Source organism: Chenopodium quinoa, unplaced genomic scaffold, assembly GCF_001683475.1.
Source record: "Chenopodium quinoa cultivar QQ74 unplaced genomic scaffold, ASM168347v1, whole genome shotgun sequence".
In the NCBI taxonomy this organism is placed as follows: domain Eukaryota; kingdom Viridiplantae; phylum Streptophyta; class Magnoliopsida; order Caryophyllales; family Amaranthaceae; genus Chenopodium; species Chenopodium quinoa.
This window is the reverse complement of record NW_018745080.1, coordinates 1,629,170-1,652,760: the sequence shown is the minus strand read 5'-3', so window position 1 is coordinate 1,652,760 and position 23,591 is coordinate 1,629,170. Positions and strand designations below refer to the sequence as shown.

The following is a 23,591-nucleotide window of genomic DNA, read 5'->3' as shown; positions in this document are numbered from 1 at the left end:
AAATACACTAAGCAAACATGCTCTAAATGTAAGTGTATATGTGATTACTGATCTAGTCATGACAAAGAGGTCTTAGAGTCTCAGGGCTTTCTCTTGGTTAACAATTGATATTGGGCTTATGATTTTGACTTGCAATATGATGTTGTACTTAGGAATTAATGATGGTTGATGTTAGGCTAATTGAATGCTTAATGTACCGACTCATGAGTGGAGTTCCAATAAATCTATCTACGGTATCCCATTTAATGCTGGATTGAATTGGACATAAAACCTTTAATTTTTGTAGAATGCATTTATAACATATTTTGCGCATAAATATTACAAAGTACTTCGTATTATAATTTCATATTGAAAAAATATGTGTGGATACTAGTTTTGATAAGTAAAAATCTGTTTTTGAAACAACCAAAAAAAAAAGAAAAAAGGATCTATTGAAATCGCTTTAGTAATTGATAGTTTGAAAAAAAAAAATCGGTTGTTATCAAGAAAATTTTGTGAAAAGTATTAGCTTTTTAGGCCCTGTTCAGAGTACTCAAATTCAAGAATGATAGATCATCCCATATTATCACAACTGTAGTATTAGCTTTTAGGCCCTGTTCACTTTCACTTTAGTAAAAGTTAAGTTTAGTAAAAATAATTTTATTTCAATAAAAATCAGTAACTTTAAAAAAAATAATAGAGAATTAGTAAAAATAATTTCAATTCAACAAAAATAATTTCAATCACAAATTTTCATATGTGGTTGACCACACCGTGTAGCCGGGGTTACTTATTCAGTGGTTACTTAGTCAGGGGTCATTCAGTCAGCGGTTACTCAATCGATCAGGGGTTACCCGTTAAATGTTTTGGTGAGTGTCAACAGGCCACACGGTGTGGCCAGCCACATAGAAATCGGGCTAACCGATCGAGTAACCCCAGAATAAGTAACCCTTGATTGACCGAGTAACCCCTGAATAAGTAACCTCAGCCACACAGAAAACGCACTGAATTTCAATTCATTAAAAATAATTCTAATTCAGCAAAAATACGTTGAAGTGAGCAAGCCTAAATTCAGTTCAATAAAAATAAGTATAATTAAGTAAAAATGATTTTGGTTCAGTAAAAAAAAAAGTAACTCTAAAGAAAAAATATAATAAAAAATTATTAAAATAATTTTAATTCAACAAAAATAATTTTATTTATTTACAATTAATTTCAATTCAGCAAAAATAAAGTAAAGTGAACAAATTGATCGCGTACTTTAAAATCCTCGAAGTGTAAGATTCTAAGATCCGAATTTAGTATGAGATTTGGGTGGCCCGTTCAAGTCAGGAATCTGATTTGTCCTTATTTTTGGACTAAAATATTTGTCCACAAATTTAGTCAAAATCGTGCTAGGCTAGTGAAGCCTTTTCGGAGCCTATAACCAAAGCAAATTTGCGCAGAAAAAGCCCAATTCGTGGGCCATACCCATCCCAAAATTTGGGCCACTAAACTTGGGTCAAATTAATCAACTCTTTAATACTTTATTAGCAAATATAAAATCTGAATCTTCCAAACACCAGAAACAAAGTACTCCGTAGTAGGCCCGAAACGATTGCCCATAATACTTAATTACTTATGACTAATTTGTATAGCCCAAATTTTTTTAGACAAGTTGTTGAAGGTCACATTAGAAGAACAAATTGGTGTTCTCTCTTTCAAAGTAGCTAGAATGTCTCTTTCAATTCAATTCAATAAAAGGGGAGAATGAATGAAACCTTTCCATTTACCAGTAATCTAAAACGGAATGCAATTTATTCAGTCTAATGTCACTTTCTACGTACTTGCATTATGCTTTACCAAATCAAATAGGTACGAAGTCATAAGACATTTCCTTATCTGATAATGTTGATGATTGTTATCAACTTCAATTTCCGATAGGAAGGTGAAACGTTCAATTTTAGGGACATTTGGTTATTATGGACATTATGATAGGCTTCGACTAAGTCGCTATTATCATTTTTATCATTAATATTAGAAATTGGTTAGCTATAAGCAAAACCAAAGTTCAGTGAATTGTGAAATAATAGTATAATCTAACTTGTTACATGAAACTTGGGATAGCTATAATAATATCAAACTCACTCAAAAGTCCAATTAATCAAAACTACTTACATTTGAATACCTGAGGTGAGTTAGAAATTGTTTTTATTGTATTTAGTTTTTTTAACAATAATAAAAATAGAAAAATAAAAAGTTGTGTTTTTATTGTAGTGTGTACCACTGCATAAGTTGACTTTTAGAGCTCTAAACTTAGAAATAATATGCTTTAAGCACCTGGGAATTAGGTGAACATTCTAATTGAAAATAATTATAATTTTGGATAGGTGAACATGAAATTTGGACATACATAATGATCCTTAAACATTGGGGAACAAGTTTACGAGGTTTCGTTTGTTTGCATTAGCAGCCATATCAGAAGAAGTTTGCTTCCTCTCACTTGCCTCATTTTCGGTTAGCACAATTCAAAAGGTCAACTTCTTCACCTTACTGTCTTCAAAATCAAAGAAAAGTATTTTGATTGAAAAAAGAATGCCTTTTAATAAGCATGAAAATAGTAATCAAACAATAGAATAAAATCTAGAGTAAAATTATTAACCCAACATACATGTAAATATATAAATTACAGATAATATATCACATTATCACCACATCCAATAAAATAATTTTAATGGAAATAAATACTATACGGATCATTAAAGGCAATAATAATCTACAATTAGGCAACACTAACCTATATTTTTAATAGTACATTTTCTGCTTATGAATTAATGCACTACATGATATCGTCGCTCTTTGTTATTTATATAAAAACGTGTTTGAAGCTATCCAATAATTGTAGTTTGATCATTGTTTGTTTATTACCTTAACAATTTATTAGTAGATGATACCTATTTATCGAAAAAAAAGGATACACAAGAACATGTCACTTGTCACTACGTCCGATGTATGTTTTACTATGCAGCTTGTTTATAATGTCAAATGTAATAAATTTCTTATCTCAATCTAATGTTTCAGCAAAATATAATAATTTTTTTAAGTGCGTAATAACAAAAAATTGATTGATATTTCACATTTTCCTACAATCAGACAAATGATATAATTGTCGAACACTCTATTAGTCTGAGAAACAAAATATTAGAGGTATTTGGAGGGAAAAAAAAAAAAAGTGATGTTTTAAAGTAATTTCTTTAATATCAATTATATGAATCAATTTTATTATCACTTTTTAGGTAAAATTCAATAATACTCCCTTTCAGGCGGTAACAATAGTAGCTTGTACCTGAACCAGCTTACTTTTTCAATAATTGAAAAAAAATTGGAATAATATTTTAGGTAATTATGTATGGAAGAATTAAGAACACAAAATAAAAAGAAATACATTTTAGGTAAAGATAATATACTGTATGAGATTTGGAACAATATTAATATAGTTGTATTATACAAATATTCCAGAAATAAAAGATTTTTTTTGCTAAAAGGGAGGAGGAGTTTTGGAGGATAAAAACAGCATCTGAAAGTGACACGTGTCATTCTTAGGGCTTATTTTAGTATTATGTTATTAATTGATTGTAAAAAAATTATTTACAATTGATATAATACTCCGTGTTTAAATTTGATTTTAAAAATTGACTCGAGCTATTGATTGGACTAGATCAATTCCATTTGATAATCGAGTAGATAGCGTGAGCTATTTCATTTTCAAGATAGATAATGATTCCATCTTATCCTTCCATTTGAATTAGAGTGTATCATAAAAAATATTTAATAGGTCAACAAAACATATAAACTTAACTAGTAATATTAATAAATTCGGTAGGTTTGTTTTTTCTCCTTTCCATGCAACCTTGCTTTAATCTTACTGTATACTTGCTCTTGGAGTCCTTTTGTTAAGTTAAAGTATATACAATACTACTATTTGAGTCTAGGTATTAGATTTTAAACAAGTTAATTAGTCGAGACTTATCAAAAGAGGTGACCGGATCAACCTCACTCATTCTATCTTCAATGTATTGTTTTTAATTAGAAACCAATTTTGTTATACGTTGAATAGTGTTATTTACATTACTATTACTCATTATTAAGTTTAATCTAATTATTGGAGTAGTTTTACTATGATCGAATGATTAAAACCTACATAGCTAGCTAGGTTAAATAGTTTGTCAATATTGATTTTAATTTATTCATTAGCCTTTCAATTGTCTTTCGTATTTTACATCTAATAAAACTTGAATGCAATATCCCAGTATAATTCTTAATTAAAATAAAATGTAATAGTTGAACAATCTTTGAATGACGAAAAAAAGTATAGACTACGGAGTATTATTTAAATAAAGTTATCTCTTGCTTCCATAAGACTATAACCCTATCACTTTTTAAAAGTTAGGGGGTTATAGGATTTTATTTTAAAATAGTAAATTGTTAAAAATATATAATTAGTTAATACTCTATGTATTACTTGGCATTTGCTATATAATAGTTGTAACTTGTAGTAAAAGATTTTTTCTGTTGTAAGAAACCCTTAAAAAAATTTCTAATGTATTACGAGAAAAAATAGCATATAATTCTCCATTATAATCAGAAGTAACATGACTAATATCCATACTCCTCTCCTAAGACATACAATAATTTACAATTTCCACTAATAATTTTGTAGTAATTTAGAAATTAGATTACAACACTTACAATCTATACTAATAATGCAACCTAATCTGCTACACGATTAACCTCACAACAGATACGGAGTAATAACATATAAACAGGCATGATGTACTCTTGAAGTCATCTTAACCTGGAATTTAAAAATTTGGAATTTGGGAATTGGGACAAACGAAACAAGAATCTGAGTTACATGACCCCACGCCCAATTAAAGAGCTTTGTGACCTTTATTATCACCGTCCGCCTCACGTCTTTTCATACGTACGTAAATAAATTAAAATTAAACAAATTTAAACTACACACCATTTTCTTCTCCTTCTTCTACCTTCCTCCATGCATTCACCATTTCCCACCTCTTTTCTCCTCCCCCATTTTTTAAAAATCATAAATCAAAATAAAATAAAACTATAATAAAGCTGTAAAAATCCCAAGCATCATGCCACTTTAACAAAAAAAAGGTGATTCTCATTCTCATTCTCTTTCTTTAATTTCTTTCCTTCAATGGCTTTTGGCTTTCTCTTTTCTTCCCACTCTCCCTCCATTTTTCTCTCTCTCACACAATGCGCTTTCTCTGTAACACCGATTCCTCCATTTCCACCTGCAACAACACCTCCTCTTCTTCCTCAACAGCCAACCCTATTAAGCTAACACGCTTCTCATACTCCGCTATCGACTCCGCAACCAATGGCTTCTCCCCACGTGTCCTCCTCGGTAAAGGCTCCCACGGCGCCGTCTACCGTGCCGTCCTCAACAAAGGGTCCCTCACCGCCGCCGTAAAAAAACCAACCTCCTCCGTCTCCGAAACCTCCGAAAACGAAATCAGCATTCTCTCCACAATCACCAGCCGTCGGATCGTCAACCTCATCGGTTACGCCGTTGATCCCGATAAAAACCTGTTACCAATTGTTCATTACATGCCTAACGGCTCACTCTATGACTACCTCCACGTAAATAACAAACCTCTCGCTTTATTGACCCGGGTTCGATTCGCGCTGCAAATTGCAAAAGCGGTTCGAACCCTGCATAATAAATCGAACCCACCCGTAATTCATCGAGACATTAAGTCTTCCAACGTGTTAATCGATGAGAGAGAAAATGCAAGGTTGAGTGATTTTGGGTTGGCGATTAAAGGACACGTGGCAGATGTGCGCGTCATGTCCACGCCACCGGCGGGCACGTTAGGGTATTTGGATCCATGCTATCTTGCGCCGGGTGATTTAAGCACTAAGAGTGATGTTTTTAGTTTTGGGATTTTATTGCTTGAGATTATTAGCGGGAGAAAAGCGATTGACGTGGAGTATTCTCCACCGTCGATTGTGGATTGGGCTTTACCGTTGATTAAGTCAGGTGGGTATGCAGGCATGTTGGACCGTCGGATTAGGGGTAGGGTTGATCAGACGGTGGTGAGGGAGTTGGGGTTGTTGGCGGCGAGATGTGTGAGATCAACGGCTGAGAAACGGCCACCTGTCACAGTGATTGTTGATTGTTTGAAGAAGGTTTATAGGAGGATTAAAGTTGAAGGGTTTCCTGTATTGGGGAGTTTACGACGGCGCGTGAGGAGATTAGAGCCGTCGGATGAGTTTGACGGTAGTGATTGGGATGAGAGTAGAATGAAGGTGGGTCCCACTAGAATAAGGAAAAAAGGATCCAATGTTGACAATTTGACTGATGAGGAGATCACTACACGTGGCAGGCATCCAACGGTGAGATTAAGATCAAGGTCAAAATCAATTGGTGAGTTTAGGGAAATTGCAAAGGTGGGGCCAGAAGCAGTAACTATTGATGAGATTAACAGTGGTAATAATAATAATAATATGGTGGTGGTAAAAGGGAGAGCAGCTAAAGTAACAGTAAAAATATCTTCTGTGAGATTAAGTAAATCAAGGTCAATGAGTATGTTATATAGTGGTAATAGGGTGAAGAATACAAATGGGAAGGAAGTGGAAGTGTTTCCATTATTAGTAAAATGTAATAGTAGTAAATTAACTAAAACTCCCCAATTAGAAAGCTAATAGTATAATTTAACTTGGTTTAATTAAGTAGGATAAAGTATGTTGGCAACTTTGATTTGTGTAATGATAATTGTACTAATATTTGTTTAATTTGATAAGATATGATTTTTATGTGTGAATATTGAAATCTGTTTTTATTGCAAGTATAACTGCTTTAGTAGTAGTAGTAGTCAAAGATTCTACTAAAGGAGCAGATATATGAATTGGATTGGACCAACATATTTGTCTCAATTATTGTTAAATTAGTGTCTACTTTAGCAGTTCAACTACACTTTTATTTATGAAAGTTGTATCATTATACTCACTTTATTACTGTACATGCTTTACTTTTTTGTTTTTTAACACTTTTCCCTCTTAAAGGCATAATCATCCCAATTTCACAATCCTTATAAGTCACGATGGAATAAGATGCCATGAAGATGTTAAGAATCTTAAGATTGTTAACTACGAGTACATTAGTTTTTTTAATTTATTTTTTGGAGATAGGATGAAACTCGATATGTGACTGGGATTAATTTCGTCTATAATGTTGTTCAATTCTGTCATATGTGAAGTAAATAACATAAATATGATGATTATACAAAATGTTCTTTTAAGAATATGTTATATTTCGAGTGTTTTTTAAAATTTATTTCAGATAGAATATAGTGCTCAATAATTAAGTATAACTAGGTTCACCCAACAAGTTAATTCGAGTGTAATCAAACTTACCTAAGTGATGATATATGACATACTAAGGCCCTGTTCTTTTGCTTTGGTCTATTATGTTCTGCTTTGCTAAAATCTACTCTGCCCTGCCCTTTTCTGCTTAAAAATAATAATTAACAATGATAATAATAATTAATATTTAATAATAATAATAATTATTATTATTAATATTTAATAATAATAACTAATATTTACAGATAATAACAATTAATATTTAATAATAATAATAATTAATATATAATATTAATTGATAATAATAACTAATATTCAATGATAATAATTAATATTTTATATTATCTAACACATTTCCTAATGATATAAAAAGAGTAAAAAAATCTATAAAAAATCAAATAATAATAATAATAATAATAATAATAATAATGATAATAATAATAATAATGTTATTTGGATGGAGCACACAAGAGGGGGGGGGTGAATTGTGTAGGAACTAGTGTTCCAACATTTTGCGGAATTAAAAACATTTAATGCTATGGAACAAATAAAAGTGCAAGAGAGATTTTAGCGTGGAAACTTCTTGTGCCCAACAAGAAGAAAAACCACAACCACTTGGAATTTTCTAAATTGACTTCACTATATAGGAAATACTATTACAACCTATAGGAACTCGATAGGAATTTAAGTTCCTTTAGAACCTAAATCTACCCCCAAATGCTCTTTGCAGTTTCAACCCCGAAGCTTGAAAACTCAAGACTCAATTCTAAGTCTTTACAAAAGGTAACTCAACCTTTTTCTTAAATTACAACTCAATAATAGATTTAACTTTAATACATAGAAACTCAAGAACAATTAGGAACTTGTAGTACTAACTTACTTACGTGAAAACAAAATATATTATATGAAAATCTTTTCAACTTAAATTAGACCCATTTGAAATGACTCACTAAAGCCAAACGTGTTTGGAAAGACTCACTATGGTTAGACAATCTGAAAGTGAAAACAAAGCCTCTTATTTATAATGTACCCAAGCATACCCACTTCCTCTATATTCTCTACAACTAACATGTAGTGTTCCTAAACTTTAAGAACAATCAATATTAGTATAGTGGAGAATGTGGGAAGGAAGTGATGAACGTGACATATGGGTAAGCATTTGAAAATTGTTTTTTTGGAGAGAAATTATAGGGTGTGCTAAAATCAATCCTTGGAGAAAAAGAAAACGTTTTGTAAAATAAGGTAACCAAGATATTTATTTTTTAAAACATTTTTGTAACCAATTTAATCACAAGAATAAATTCCAGTAAAATAATTCTCAACTTAAACGCAATAAGAAGACTTATTCCAGTTACAAACTTTTACAAGTTCCTTTGAATATTCAGTACTAAAATATCTCAACTGATTTTCCCTAAAAATAGCCAGTCAAAACAATATGATTAATAAAAAATATATTTAGGAAAAGATAAGTTTTTGTAAAATAATATCCTAGGTTTATTTTCCAAAAACAAAATAAAATCTTTTCTTCCAAAAAAGATTCACTTTTATCACATTAATAAAACTTTGTTTATAAAGCATTTTCCTTAGGAAAAATATCTAATAAATAAGAATGCAATATAATTGAACGCTTATTTAGAGAAGATCAATTTTGTACTTCCTTCAAGTTCCTTTTAGTACCGTGAGTTCCAATACCTTTCAAGTTTCTACATACGTACATGAATCCTAGAAAATAAACTCATATCTTCTAGCTTTATGCTCAATGCTACTCCGCATGTTGATTGTTCCTACAGGGAACTTCATAGTGCTTCTCATAGGATCTTATATATAGACTCCTAAAGGAATACTTGACATGAACTTCTCTATTTTCTTCCTTCGATTAGTCCGTAGTGTATTTCATGGAGAGATTAAGGACTTCCTTTGTTCCAACTCTGGATCTTGTTTCTTTCTCAAGAACGTGCCTAAAAACCTGTACACTTAACACACTTTAATCAAACCGAAGTGAAATATATAAATAAAGTTCTTAAACTAACATAATTAAATAATAATAAATATAGTAATTATAACTTTATTACTTGTTCCCTATTTATTAGGAACTTCTCTTTAAAAGTACCTCGTGGGAACTTCACGGATAATTGCTTTAACCATCTTCATGATATACAAGGATCAATCTCCATGACTTGTTTAATATGCACATCAACACACAAGTTAGTTCATAAGCATCATTGGTTTATAATCATCAAAACCATATCATCTCAACAAATAATAATAATAATAATAATAATAATAATAAATAACTAATGATAATAATGCGATAATAATAATAACAATAATAATAATAATAATAATAATAATAATGATTATGATGATAATAATAATAATAATAATAATAATAATAATAATAATAAATAATGATAATAATGCGATAAGGTTGTAGGTTGTAGGTTGTATGACTTTGTCTGTTTTTGAGATATAATAATAATAATAATAATAATAATAATAATAATAATAATAATAATAATAATAATAATAATGAAAATGAAATATGTTCTACCCTGCTATACTATGCTCTGGCGAGAAGCTCAAAAGAATAAGGCCTAAATATTATTCCTTAAGAAAATTGATTACATAGCATTGTTCATAACATATTAAACTCACTGAGTTTGCTTACTTTGGTTATGAAACATTTTTGTTACTTGGACAATAAGTTAGCTAACTCTGGTCTCTTGTTGCATTGACAATTGATTCAAAAACAATAGGAAGAACAAAAAACAAAGAGACTAATTATCATTTGGCTTGAACGCTGGCTCTACTACTGTAATTAAATTAATTGCTATTCAAGAAAATTAAACTTCAATTCCTTTAAGAATTTGAACTCCTCTTAATGCTTAATATTATCTATTACGTATGTGTTGTGTAATACTCCTATATCAACCAAACAACTACTTGCATAAGTATTATTGTGGCCAAGATGCAAAATAATGGCTAATTAATAAAAATCTGCTCGGATCTCGATGCAACTCTCAGTAGTCAAGGTCTCATGAGTCATGAAGCAATAGTTTTTGTGATGAAGGGATGAAGGAATTATTGGACCACATTCTTGATCAGTAAGTTTGTAGTAACTTGTTAATTAGAAACAAATAGCTGTTGATGTTGAATATATTCCAAAGTACATTAATGCATAAAACCAATGCATAAGAAATCAGTCATTAATGTTTATTTTGGATGTTTTCTATATATTTTGTTTACGTACGTTTCATTTTGTTACTAATCGTGTCTTCTCTATCGTAGCAGTTCAACACATTTGTAGTTTGCATACGAAAGATGAAGGAGAAGTTAACAAAGAAAAGAGGTTGGAATTATTATCATTTTTGTTTGATTATATTATTGAATCATCAATCTCGATCAAAAAATTGCCGCTTCATTAGGTCATCTACTACTAAATAGTTTAATATTTGATTATAATTTGATAGCTAGATATTTTGCAAAAAAAAAAAAAAAAAAAAAAACCCTCTTATCTCAAGAGATAGTTCTCTAATTATATCTTAGTAGAGCTACTAGAGTAAGACAATTAGGGTTAGTGGAAGGTAAAAGAATTTAACCTTTAAAGTGTTCCTATAACTGACAAGTTTATTCTTCGTGAAACTGCAAAAAGTGTGGAAGACTTTCCAATTCAACCAATCAAGAAGATATTTCAAGGTAGAATATACATACATGCAACTTGTCTACAATGAAAAACGAAGATGACTAATAATACTGTATCTAGCAATACACAACATATTACATAAACTTGTTAGGGCTACAAAAGAATATTTTGGTGAGATACACTCTTACAAATATAAGTTTAAGTTTGTGTGTTGGGGTAGCTAAGTTGGTAAATTAGCCATCAAAATCTTAACATATTGTAATGACAAAAACTCTAACTTGTATGTTCAATGTTCGGGTGTCCAAAAGGTTTACTTTTTAGTGTTGTTATTAGCTAGCCTAAATTTGATGGAGATCTTGAAACATGTACATTCTCTAATTTAGTATACCCTCATAAGTCATAATATAAGTATGATTACGTGATTAAACTCTAACTCCAAACTTAAGAAGTTTTTTGTATCTGATACATATCAAATATCATCAAGGTGATTGTTTCCTATCCAAAACATCATTGTCAAGTAACTAGAGATGACTCCTTTGACGATGGTACATGTTTACTTGGATTGGTGGGAATACAACCCCCTTGTTAAATGAGTAACACACTAACATGAGAAGAGATGAAAAAATGACTATAACATTAGTCTAGCTAATAAATTCATCTATTTTCAATTGCTTTTAAACTAAATTATTGTTCAAACTCAAGACTAGCAAATCACAATTTTTTATGTAAGATATTCCCATTTTTTTTTTACCTGACACTCCTACATACACTTTTTAGTCGTAGCCCTTTCTACATTGTTTACATTTTGTTTTGCTTCTCAATTGAATTATGATAGCATTATAAACCGAGAACGGTACTATCCTTAGTAAATTGGTCGAGAGTCAAGGCATATAATTGATCTTATCCCAACTATTCAGATGAAATTTGATGTCGAAGCTACTCAACTAGAAAATAAGCAATACTTGCTGTTGGTCTAATTGCAATTTGTTTTTGGGAAAGATCATTAAGCTTCCAATAGTGGCCCAATGTAAGGCCCTGTATTAAACACGAAAAATTATACGAAGTACACTAGTTAAAAATGAATAATGAGGCCCAATAATAAGCTGCCAATAAAATAGTCAAATAAGCAGGCCTTTTTATTGGTGAATGGTGAACCATAAGCCAGTACTTGAAATGGGTCGTCTAAATACTCGCAATAACTGTAGTAGTACAACAGTGGTAGGTCCAATAATATAATACGGATGATATTAGACAATGTGTGCAGTCACAATCTCTGCTTCTTAGCCACGTCCTCTCTGTGCAACCATTGGCCCCTCCATCGCCATTAAATGCCCAAATCTATGACTTAACTATTAACTTTTACTTTCTCCGCCCTTGGCCTAGTGACAAAGACTCCGCGTGTTTGTGTACGATACTCCAATTTTTCTGAGTGTTACAAATTTACAATTGATCAAATACGTATGTCAAGGCATGCCTTGTGTTCATGATGAAAGCTGAAAGAATAAATTGCGACTAATCTAACAACATACAGTAACCTTGGTTTTTGATATATAGTACTACGTATATTATTAAAAGTAAAAGTCAGAAGTATTATGTGATCAAATGGTAAGAAATAGGCAAATTGTAACACTTAAAAAACATAAAGAGAGTTTATCAGATATTCGAATCTCCTCTTTCCTATGTGGCTATTTATGATTTGCGATGCCCTTAAGAAAAAGTTACTTCTTTCATCTCACTTTAGTTTACAAGTAATAAAAACGTATCTCATCTCAACATACGGTCTTAGTCTCTTATATATATGGCTATTATATGTTATATGTGTTCATTTTTGGTAAATACACTCCTTTGTAAACTTGTAAGGAATTAATAATTTAATATTCACTTTATGTTTAGTTACCTCGGCCAACCAGAGTCGAGCATGAGTAATATTGTAGTACAGTACTCAAGCTTGCACTTGGAACCGATTGTAGAGAAACGTACACTACTAAATCAGGTGATCAAGCCCAAGCACTAGGCTTGTTATGCCTCTTTAATGAGCTTTGGTAGAAAGTTGTCTTTCCAAACAAAAAAACAAAGCCACTATGCCCCAATACAAGAAACCTGAAGACAATCTAATACAGTACATATGTTTAACAGTATTCCAACTTATCAATTCAATCACTTTCTAAGTTACAAATTTTTTGTGATACTCGCTTTGTTTATTTTATGTGATATATTGAGACTTTTTGCGCTATTTACATAACTTGATTGAATTTATTTTTTAATTTATTTTTTGTTTTTTTTATGTTTTTACCTATATACGAGTATAAATTTTTGTTATTATTGTACAATATCATAAGTATTTTTACTCATAAAAAATTGTAGATACTAAAGACCAAACATACTTGTATGTTAAAACATACTCATAATGTGTCACTTAAAAATACAAATCAAGGGAGCTAGAATAGAATAATAAACATGGTACGTAGAATTGATCCAATTCATTCAAAGCCCAAAGATATAGGTGCAAATGTGGGGGGCTTTTAACTTGCTAAAAATAGGGGGATAAACATTGAAGAGTTGATAGAGAAAGAAAAAAAAACACTTGCATTAAAATATCAAGATTGGTGTATAATATTATATACACAATGAGTAATTAACTAATTTTCTAGTGTAGACAATCACAATTGACAATTAAAAATTAACATAAACAAAATTTGGAATTGCGAAATAATAATGCTTAATCGTAAATGAATACTCTTTTTAAGTACTTATTTAATCAATTAAAATAGTTGATATTCACATAACTAACATAAATAATAATTAAATTAGTAAAGATTAAAGAGTAAACAAGTTGCAAAAGAGCTAGCAAAAGATACGAAAACATGTACATTAAGTGTTGAAAAAACTTTAGACCCACCACTTAGCTATGTCTTGAAACAATTAAGAAAAAGTAGTTACCCAAGAATTTGGACCACAATTTTCACGAGTGTGTAGCAATAATTCCATCACCTTATCTAAAATTAGTCTAGTTAACCTACAACCTAACACCATGTGCAATTTTCAGGTTATGTATTATACGGTTGTTGAGATGGGATTGAACTTACTTTTGAATCTTTGGTGTTTTTTTTAATATATATATATATATATATTATATATATATATATATATATATATATATATATATATATATATATATATATATATATTCAAATATACTGCTAGTATTATATAGCAATATTAACTTACAACTATCATAGTGGATTTATTTTTCATGATTTAGGTTTATTAAGGTTGACTAGGGTTTGTTGCCAAGCTGACTCATGGTAATTTGATTGTTAGTTAGAAAGAACCTACATAATCCTAGTTGTTAATTATCCTAACTAAACTTCTCTTAGACATTAGACTGACCTGAGGTGACTACTTGTGATGATTGATTATCCAACCTAAAGTTAAAGTGTACCTGAATTTACTTAACAAGGTTTATTTGACCCAAAAATACCAGAAGTTATTAAGATTGGTTAATCATGATTAATTTGATTTAATCATGAATATATGTGACATTGGTTATAACGAATGGATATGATACAAGAAAGAATAAGCAAGCAAAAACAACAAATAATATAATACATAGTAATATATAACACATAAATTCAAAAAGTGCATGTAAATATGTAATAACAATGTATTATATTATCTATGTTCGCTTAAAGGAATTGAAGTAGATATAGTGATCCTAATTAAGGAAAAATACGTAATAAGCTTAAGCAAGTTCGTTACGACTTAGAGAATTTATATTCTCAATTTCTCACATAATTCCCTAAAACAATTACTAAATAGTACGTCTTAAAATATACGGAGTAAGTCTTACTATAATATCAAAGGGTAAGTGTTAGAATTATATAACATGAAATAATACTAAATTGAACCAAATAATGACTTATATTCTCATATAATTTTGCTAATCTTGTGTGGATCGATTAACCCTAAAAGACTGCCCCGTTTTATTTTTTGAATCAATCTTAAAGAATTTCTCTAGTCTTTGACTTTGTTTTTTTGTTTGGGTCGACCCTAAAAGGTAACACAATTTCTGATTACGTTAGCATTGTCCCAAAATTCATCTACACTTTTACTATCCCGCTTCCCGCATACTTAAACATGTTATATGCAAGTGGCAATTCATGCCTCAAGTTGACTTTTTCACTATAAAAACAAATGTATTTAACATTTTATTTAGATTTAAGTCATTGTATAGTTTCAATATTTTAGATTTTCATAATTTTTACTAATTTATCAATTAAATATATTAATAATCAAAGTTATGCATCAACAAATAAAACTAGTAAAATTGTTGTGTTTAACTTAGAATGGAGGGATTGAGTATCTATCACCATCTTAATAAAGTGAAAATAGGGATGGAAATTTTTAAAAGGAGGGAAGGGATGATTGTATTTTTATTAGTCTATTCGCGTTATATTCAAACTTGGATCTTCAATTAATCTAAAAAGATTCGTACTAGGTAATGGGCTAATGGCATATATTTATTGATGTTTACTAGACATCTAGGTCATCTATTTGTACCATATATATATAGTGAATTAGTGATCTAAAATGTAGTGGAAAACCAACTTCCAATTCTTTCACAAAGCTGGACATTATGGAGTGGCTTATTATAGCGTTACAGAAAATCATTTTGACTGTGAAACATGGCATTGTACTACATTACCCAATTAAGATTTGTTTGTGACAGCATCAGTAGTGCACTATTACATGACAATTGACAAATAATCAGATCTTACATGATTTTGGAGCCTATATGTCAAGGTAAAATTAGTAAAGTTAAGCAATTTCGCATTGAGATAATCCATGAGAGTATCAACCCCTTAAATTTAAATTATTGACCACATTTGAGGTTAGTTATTATTGGATAAACAATAGTATCAAATTTAATCGTTATCACACATTTGAGGTTAGTTATTATTGGATAAACAATAGTATCAAATTTAATCGTTATCACATATATCAAGTTTAATCATATAGATGAAGACCTTAAATTGACTCTTCATTAACTACTAGTGATCATGCATGTAATTAGAAGTACAAAGTTGAATTGTTGAAGTAAAATATTTAGAAAGTCTATGTGTTAAGCAATACAAAGTTGTTGAAGTTAAATGTTTAGAAAGTCTCTGTGGTTAGCTTGATTTGAATATATACTGTTCATGTTAACTCTTTGATGTTGTGCATCTTGATCTTTGGTACGAGAATAGAACCAAAAGTAAACGTATGTGTCAAATGGAACAACTAAAATTTTAACTTACTAAAATTTAAAGTTATTACATGGAACTGATCAAATTCTAATTACTAAATTAAATTAGATAGTTTCTACAAGTATTAATTTGTAGGAACTAATTAATAAAAATAAAAATAAAAATGTGACACATACAAATTGTTCTGCGATGGATGGAAGAAATATTTAATTTTTTTTCATGAAAATTAATTAAAGCAGTGATTTATTGTATAATTAAATAAATGTATTCTTGGATGAAGATGTATTTCAATTAACAATGTAGACATATTCAATTATATAACTTAAGTAATAAACTTATTAATTTAAATATATTATTGTAGAAAAATGTATAGATTTTAATAAGTTAAAAATATATAAATAATATTTGTTTGAATAGAACACACCGTACCCTAACATTATGTTAAAAAATTTAAAAGCAAGAAACTCAATTATGATTTCCTCCATCATATTTATTATCTCATATGTACTACTCCATAATAAAAACTGTTTTAATTTAGATAATGTATCTTCCCATAAATGTTTGGAATACAATTTAATTAATTAATCAAATAAGCCAATGTACTTGCATAACAGAAACACGAGGTTAGATTAAAACAAGCTTTTTAATTAAACAAGTGCATAAGAATATTGAAAGAGACAATAATAATAGAGCAAGGTACAAGTTATATAAGGTGATATATAGATAGTACTAGATGTAGGGCTAAAGAATAAGATGGGCATATAATTTAGGTGTAGAAATGTCCCACCAAATTAAAAGCTAAGAAAAATAATTTTATAACACATTTAATATTCATAATTTTATTATAACTCCAAATTAAGCAATTTGTTTTTATTATTTTGGGAGGTTCACAATTCTCATACACAAAAAAATTGTACTCTCTATTCTTCCCCCTGAAAAAAAAATAAAGAGCCCACATGTTCCCACCAGAAGGGAATAAAGCAACATTGAATGAGACGAATTGAGGGGTTGCAACACTTACTATCTTAACCCCTTATTTTTATTTTTTGTGTTTGAGATCATTTTTCCAGACAGCTATTACAATGGCGTAGACTTTCCCCAACATTTTATGTGTCTTGTTTCTGCCCACATATTTTCTCCTTTCTCCCTCTTTTCCCTACGATGGAATCTTTCCCTTTTCTCTCTCCTCGCTCTTTTGTCTTTTGCTCTATTTCTCGTTTTTCTTTGCTTGAACGAGCTAATAAGCCACAAGGGTGTTACAAATTTACACCTACGACAACAAACCTATACTATATACGCCCTTAATATAATCATGTGTTAGTGTGTTATTAATGTATGCCTTAAGTTTTATATCATGGTGCATGCACTACTTTTTGGATTTATGAAAGCTATAGTTTATAATTATTTTATAAACATGCCCATAATGGAAGGATTGCATGCAGATGAAATGAAATGCAACTTTTAGATAGTTGGGAATTCTGCAAATCTGTATGTTATAAAGGTCCATGATGATGAGACTAGACTAAGACTAAGACTATTCCATTAAAATAGGAACTGTAACTAGCTAACACAGTAGTGTACACAGTAATTGGCGTGGTGTTACTAGATTTGACTTGTCACACCACGTCTAACATCTACATACCAATTTAACACTTTGGGTTAATGTTTATTTTTGCATTTATATCGGCTAGTTTTAGTAATGATCATGATGTTTCTAAGATATTATAGTTCTACTTAGAGTTCATTTCATTGTCTATCTATAAGAGAATCCTTGTTTTTGTACCTCTTCTAGCTTAGACCAATTGGAGACGTGAGGGAGTCAAGTGAATAATTATTGATATTTAAGTAATAGCCTTGTTCGGACATCATAACTAGTTTTGCACTCATAATGATTATAGGAACAAAAACTAATTCTAAATTGGAAAACTACTTTCTTTGGTTTTGAAACACTTATAATATACTTTTATTTATCAAAGTTAAAAACTAAAAATCGCAACGGTAACAAATTTAATAATATGTCCTAAAAGAGCGGAGTTAAATGGATCGGATTACACTTTTAAGAATCGTGATTGGTTACAGGATTACAACACTATCCTATACTGGATTGCATTGGATAGAAAAGGCTATAGTTTAGCAACTAGAGTAGCTTGTTATAAACAAGAAATGTTCACCTTATAATTTAAATTTACTGCCACACCACAAGGAAAAGCCAATATGGTTTGGGTAGCTTAGCTTAATTAGCTTCTTCCATCAAAGCCTCAAAGGACTCCTCACCTAAGCTCTTTGAAACTTTCTATCATAATCATTCTAATCAATCTTCTTAAGAACAATTAATTAACCTAGTTTATTACTGTAATCAATCATTAGTAAGTGGTTAATTTGCTGCAGAAAATAATGGGGAAATGCTTTAAGATCACCAAGAACTCAAACTAGACCTATTTATCAAGTTCATGATATATGGTATACATACAAATGGAAAATGGTAAATGACAATCAGAAAATATATAGCATCCTTATACAATAATGTCTCAAAATATGAAACATACCAATGAAATTTTCGAATTATAAGGGCATGTTTGATAGGTTGTCTCTTCCATCTCACATATATCCATTTAGTTTTAAGGAAACCATATTTTTAAAAATTAAAAGAAAAAAACTTATAGGCTCAATCTTTTTCTTAGGTTCTTCTTTTTAATTCCTCTCCCTATCTTCACCTTTATTTTATACTCAATGCAAGTGTATATGTTTTCTCTTTTCTCCAACAACATTGTGAGTTTAGTAAGTGTGGTACTTGATACATCAGCCTCCTTGCTTCTTCATTATCAAACACTTGTTGCTGGTGAATAAGTAACATGCTTGCATTCATCATTTTAAAGTCACTCCTTTTTTACTCCTTTTCATTCAAGGGCCCCTTAAACTCCATGATTCATACCTTAACAACACCGAAATTATGAACATCATTTCCATTTTTATGACTATGTACTATTTAGATTAACTAGACTCCATAAGTTCTTAATTAATGTAAGTCTCTTTTATGATGAGTTGAACTCAAAGTGACAGCGCTAGAGGTTTCACCATATTCGTGACCCTTCATCCAGCGTATGAAGATGTTCAAGTAAAAGTAACTGGAGGTATCACCATATTCGTGAGTGCAGCCTTCATCCAGTACAATTTAGATTATTGAAACTCGGATGAAAATTTAATTTCTAATATATCACATTATAAACTTCTAAACTGCAATCAATTGAAGGGAATCACATAATTAGGGTACATTTTGATCAATGAAGTCTTAATCTACTTGGTAAGAACCGTATATGGTTATATATTAGGTTGCATGTTTATTTGAATCTCTTTTCACCATAGTAGATCTAGCACTTGCACCTCTTCCCCTTACCATCGTAGTATCTTTCCTTTGATCATAACACTTCTCTAAGTCATTTAGGTTATGTAATAATCAAATATTTCCTTCTTATATAACCTAATAATAACAAGAAGCACCTTTTGAGTAACTTCATGAGCCACATTCATCAAATGTCATTCAAATCACAATCTTGTATTGTTGAACTTGCTATGTATTTTATTTACAAGTTTCACCACTTTCATTATTTTACACTCATGTTTTTCATCAAAATCCCTATATAGCTTTGAAGATTAGCATAAGTAAAAAACATGGCCTAATCATCTACTCAATGCTATGCACTCTCTAGATTCAGAGAACCAATTCTTTCACAAGATGAGCTATATAATAAAAGTCATCATTTTGAAGATGTTAATGTTCCAAAAACAAACCCATATTAATCTATGAACATATGTCAAGAGATCGGACAATTACCGATCCCAGAGATTGATTTATCACTACATGAATAAACGGGGCTGGGGAGGAGGGGTAGAAGCAAAGTAACAGCTGAAGAAAGCAGAAATAAAAGGCATACAAACAAAGGCTGAAGTGGGAAGTGCAGGAGGAAGTATTGAGGCAAAACAGAAAAGAAAAGAAAGATAATTAATGAGAGTTAAACCAAACAAGTAACGGGCGTAGAAATGAAGCAACCAAACACGAAAGAGCAAATGTGCTCTTTCCCTAAATTCAGTAGTAGTTGAATACTTGATTTGCTCATACCCCTTCAGTTTTTATTTATTTTTTTGGCCTTACTAGTTAATATTACCTCAGTCAGGATGTATGTCCACACCCAAATCCTTGGTCCAATGGTTCGCTCCTCAAACCCCCATAATGAGCATAAAAAATAGCCATGGTTCAGTTGTACAATAGAAATTACTACTTTACCTCATCACCCCGTTTGAATAACGCCTCGATCCACTTACTCCGCCAAAAAATTAAAAGAAACTAATCTCAAAGCCTAGAAAAAAGAAGGAATAAAGTTGAAGTATCTTTACTTAGCCAATGAAATGAAGAGCAACAAAAACCGTGACCTGAAATTAAAATTAAGGGATAAATACCAAGTAGCAGTAAAAATTACTGGGAATAATATTAAGATGAAAGAAGATAAAGCTAGAGATGAGGCAAAAGAAAGGAGAAGATGACAGATGTTAATGAGAACAAAATAAAAACCAGCACCATGTTTGGTTTGCATGCTAAACACGTTTGATTCTAGTTGGAAGTGTTTGATTCATTGATGATAAGAAAATTTGATGATAATGTACTATTAGATGAGCATGATATCATATGATCTCACCTTTCCTCTTAATACTACTACTAGTAGTATTACCTTAACAACTTGGTTGTACACAAATTAAGGCATATCCCTTCCCCAAAAATATTTAATTTTACTTCCTAGTACTTCTTTCGTTTTAAGACTAGACTTATCACGACATGGGATACCCCCTCATAACAATTGTGTGATCGATATTAGTTTACAACGATAATAATACACTAAATACCGTGTTCGTTCTAGCTAGGGCTACGATTTATCCATGGCAATTCGAGTTTCTTTAGTAATCTCGACTTGTTTATCTATATGAATTGCACAAAAATCGTAAGTTAAAAGCTCGAAAAAAATTGAAAATGATGATGATGATGATAATAGTAGTGTAACACCAAAGGAAATTAAACCCAACAAATAATTGTAAATAACAAGAGAAATGGAGGATGAGAAATTGCTCAATAATGTCAAATATGATATTAATAAAAATTTAAGAATAATCAACTCAATCTCAAAATTCCTCATCCTAAAAGCTAGCAGCAGTACCATGAAGAAGCTAAGTACATCATCATCAACGTCCTAAAGAGAGAAAAACATGAGAAAGAGAGAGTTTAATTAAAACCCTAGAATTAAAAACCTCTAGATTACTAACCACAATGACACAACCAACAAAACACAAGAATAATAATAATACTACTACTAAAAATAGAAATTATTAATTAATAGCTAATAATAGTAGTAGTAATAATTTAACTAGCTTAGCTTAGCTTGGTTTAGTACGAGTAAAATTTATACTCTATACTTTACTTATTTTGAAATAATAAAATTAATAATAATAATTTTAGGTAATGGATATGATATAATTTTAGGGCTTTTTACCAAGAGTATGCTTGTTGTTATGCATCCAAACTTTGAGCACTTGACGCTTAACTTGAACTTCAGCACAGAATTGTTGTACAGCAGTTTCATCATGTTTTTGAATTCTCCAACCCAATTTCTCAGCAAATGCAAGCATCTTATCCTTTTGTTCTTGACTAAATTTTGTTCTGTGTCTTTTTTTGGGTACCATCATCATTGCACTTCCTCCACCACCTACACCTCCACTACCGCTTTCCCGCCTCCCCTCGCCCCCGCTGCTACTCGGGTGGGACATATCATCCCCCATGTCCCCACTATGTGTCCCACCCGATGTTGACGGTAGCACAGCGAGGGGCCGGTAGTGGTGGTGATACCCGGACCCCGGAGGCGGCGGGGTCCGGTAATACCCCGAGAATTGCGGGTACATTGTACCCGCAGGTGCCGGAGGTGCCACCGCTGGAGACGGACCCGTATTCGGCGATGTTATATTATCGCCGCTGATGTCGGTCTCCTTGCGGTGGAAATTACGGTGGCAGTTACAGGCAGCGCACTTTAGCGCGTCTAAAGTGCCTTCCTCGCCTGCCGCCATGAACTCACCGCAGCCGTCTACGGCGTGGCCACCGATGTTAACAGCGTGGTTTTTTAAGCATTCTCTGTACCTTACAACTACGGATCTTCTCTCTCCTCCACCTCCACTCGCTGAGCTAACTCGGGGTCGACTCGGAGCTGAATTTCCACCACTACCCCCAATTGGGTCGTAACTCGGTGGGACTACTACAGCTGCAGCTGGGGGTTGTATGGTAATTTCCTCTTCGTCTTCTTCTTCCTCCTCTTGCTCTTCATCGTGTTCATCTTCGAACTCCATTTTTTTTTTTACCTAGTAATTTTTAAAAAATAAATAAAAAAAAAAAAGGGAAAAGGGGTTGTTCTAAATTCCTAAATCCTAAATTAATTGCACAGAAGATCTGGGTTTTGGGAGTTGATGATGATGGAATTTGGTCGGAGAGAGAAAAATAAAAAAGGTTTTGGGTTGTTTTTTTTTTTTTTTTTTGACCCTCTATTTTTTTTTTTATTATTATTATGTAAAATAAAATACAGAAAGTTGAACAAAGCAATTTAGAGGAGAGAGAAAAAAAGAGGGGTTTAATCTTAAAAAAGAGAGAGAAGGGGGGTTTAAGTGAGGGTGGGAAGAAGATAAGAGAGGATTGGGAGAAGAGATGAGTGTTTGAAAGAGAGAGGAAGAGAGAGAATGAGAGTGTGGACATCAATTACCCGATCTGCTGCCAATTTTTTTTTAAAAATTAAAAAGGAAAGTATGTCCTACTTTCATTCCATACCCCCCCCCCTCATTTTGCTTTTCATTTCTTTCTAATTTGTAATTTTCTCCACCCATATCTAATTTTCGCTCAATTACTCCGTTATCTATTCCAGTTGGGAGTTACTGAGTTTTACTTACAATCTGTTTCAAAGTAATGGTTACGCTTTTACAAGTTTTAAAGTAATAGTTATACTTTACAATAGATAAAGATAGAGTTGGGTCTGATCATGGTGTAAAACTATGCATGATGAACTAACCCTTGGCAATGTTTATATTGTTGGAAAAGTATGGCGGGGGTACAACATGGCTCAACACAACATGAACATGGGTCATCTTTGATATAACAAGCCATTTGTTATTAGCATTATGTCGTAGGGTGTGTGATTGTGTGGTGCTGACCCTCTGACATGTCAATTGCATCCTATGTTATTTTAAGAACTTTAATAACAAGTTTATTTCATACGACATGTATAACTGTCCCAAAGTACCTAATATAAAAGAGCAAAAAGAAACAA

General features: G+C 31.2%; 2 protein-coding genes across 3 annotated transcripts; one reads left to right on the top strand and one right to left on the bottom strand.

Moving 5' to 3' along the window:
- Positions 1–4,642: 4,642 nt before the first annotated feature.
- On the top strand, positions 4,643–6,812 carry LOC110709713 (serine/threonine-protein kinase-like protein At3g51990). Its single transcript, XM_021887940.1, has one exon. It carries the CDS (start codon positions 5,242–5,244, stop codon positions 6,691–6,693), a length of 1,452 nt encoding a protein of 483 aa, XP_021743632.1. The 5' UTR covers positions 4,643–5,241; the 3' UTR covers positions 6,694–6,812.
- Positions 6,813–19,896: 13,084 nt separating this feature from the next.
- Positions 19,897–23,112, bottom strand: LOC110709711 (zinc-finger homeodomain protein 1-like). 2 transcript variants are annotated; one of them, XM_021887937.1, is made up of 2 exons: positions 21,780–23,112; positions 19,897–20,670 (listed from the first exon to the last, which is right to left on the bottom strand). In XM_021887937.1, exons 1-2 carry the CDS (start codon positions 22,621–22,623, stop codon positions 20,591–20,593), a joined length of 924 nt encoding a protein of 307 aa, XP_021743629.1. In that variant the 5' UTR covers positions 22,624–23,112; the 3' UTR covers positions 19,897–20,590. The 2 variants fall into 2 exon arrangements, with proteins under 2 accessions (XP_021743629.1, XP_021743630.1); XM_021887938.1 differs by lacking the exon at positions 19,897–20,670 and adding an exon at positions 21,329–21,479 and having other exon boundaries at positions 21,780–23,109.
- Between the last annotated feature and the right edge of the window lie 479 nt (positions 23,113–23,591).

Bases quoted from the DNA above. Each gene is read 5' to 3' on its own strand.
- LOC110709711 (XM_021887937.1), bottom strand. From the start codon at position 22,623: ATGGAGTTCGAAGATGAACACGATGAAGAGCAAGAGGAGGAAGAAGAA. The intron at 20,671-21,779 runs GTAAAAAGCCCT...TTTTAATTTCAG, and splicing joins TAACAACAAGCATACTCTTG to GTCACGGTTTTTGTTGCTCT.
- LOC110709713 (XM_021887940.1), top strand. From the start codon at position 5,242: ATGCGCTTTCTCTGTAACACCGATTCCTCCATTTCCACCTGCAACAAC.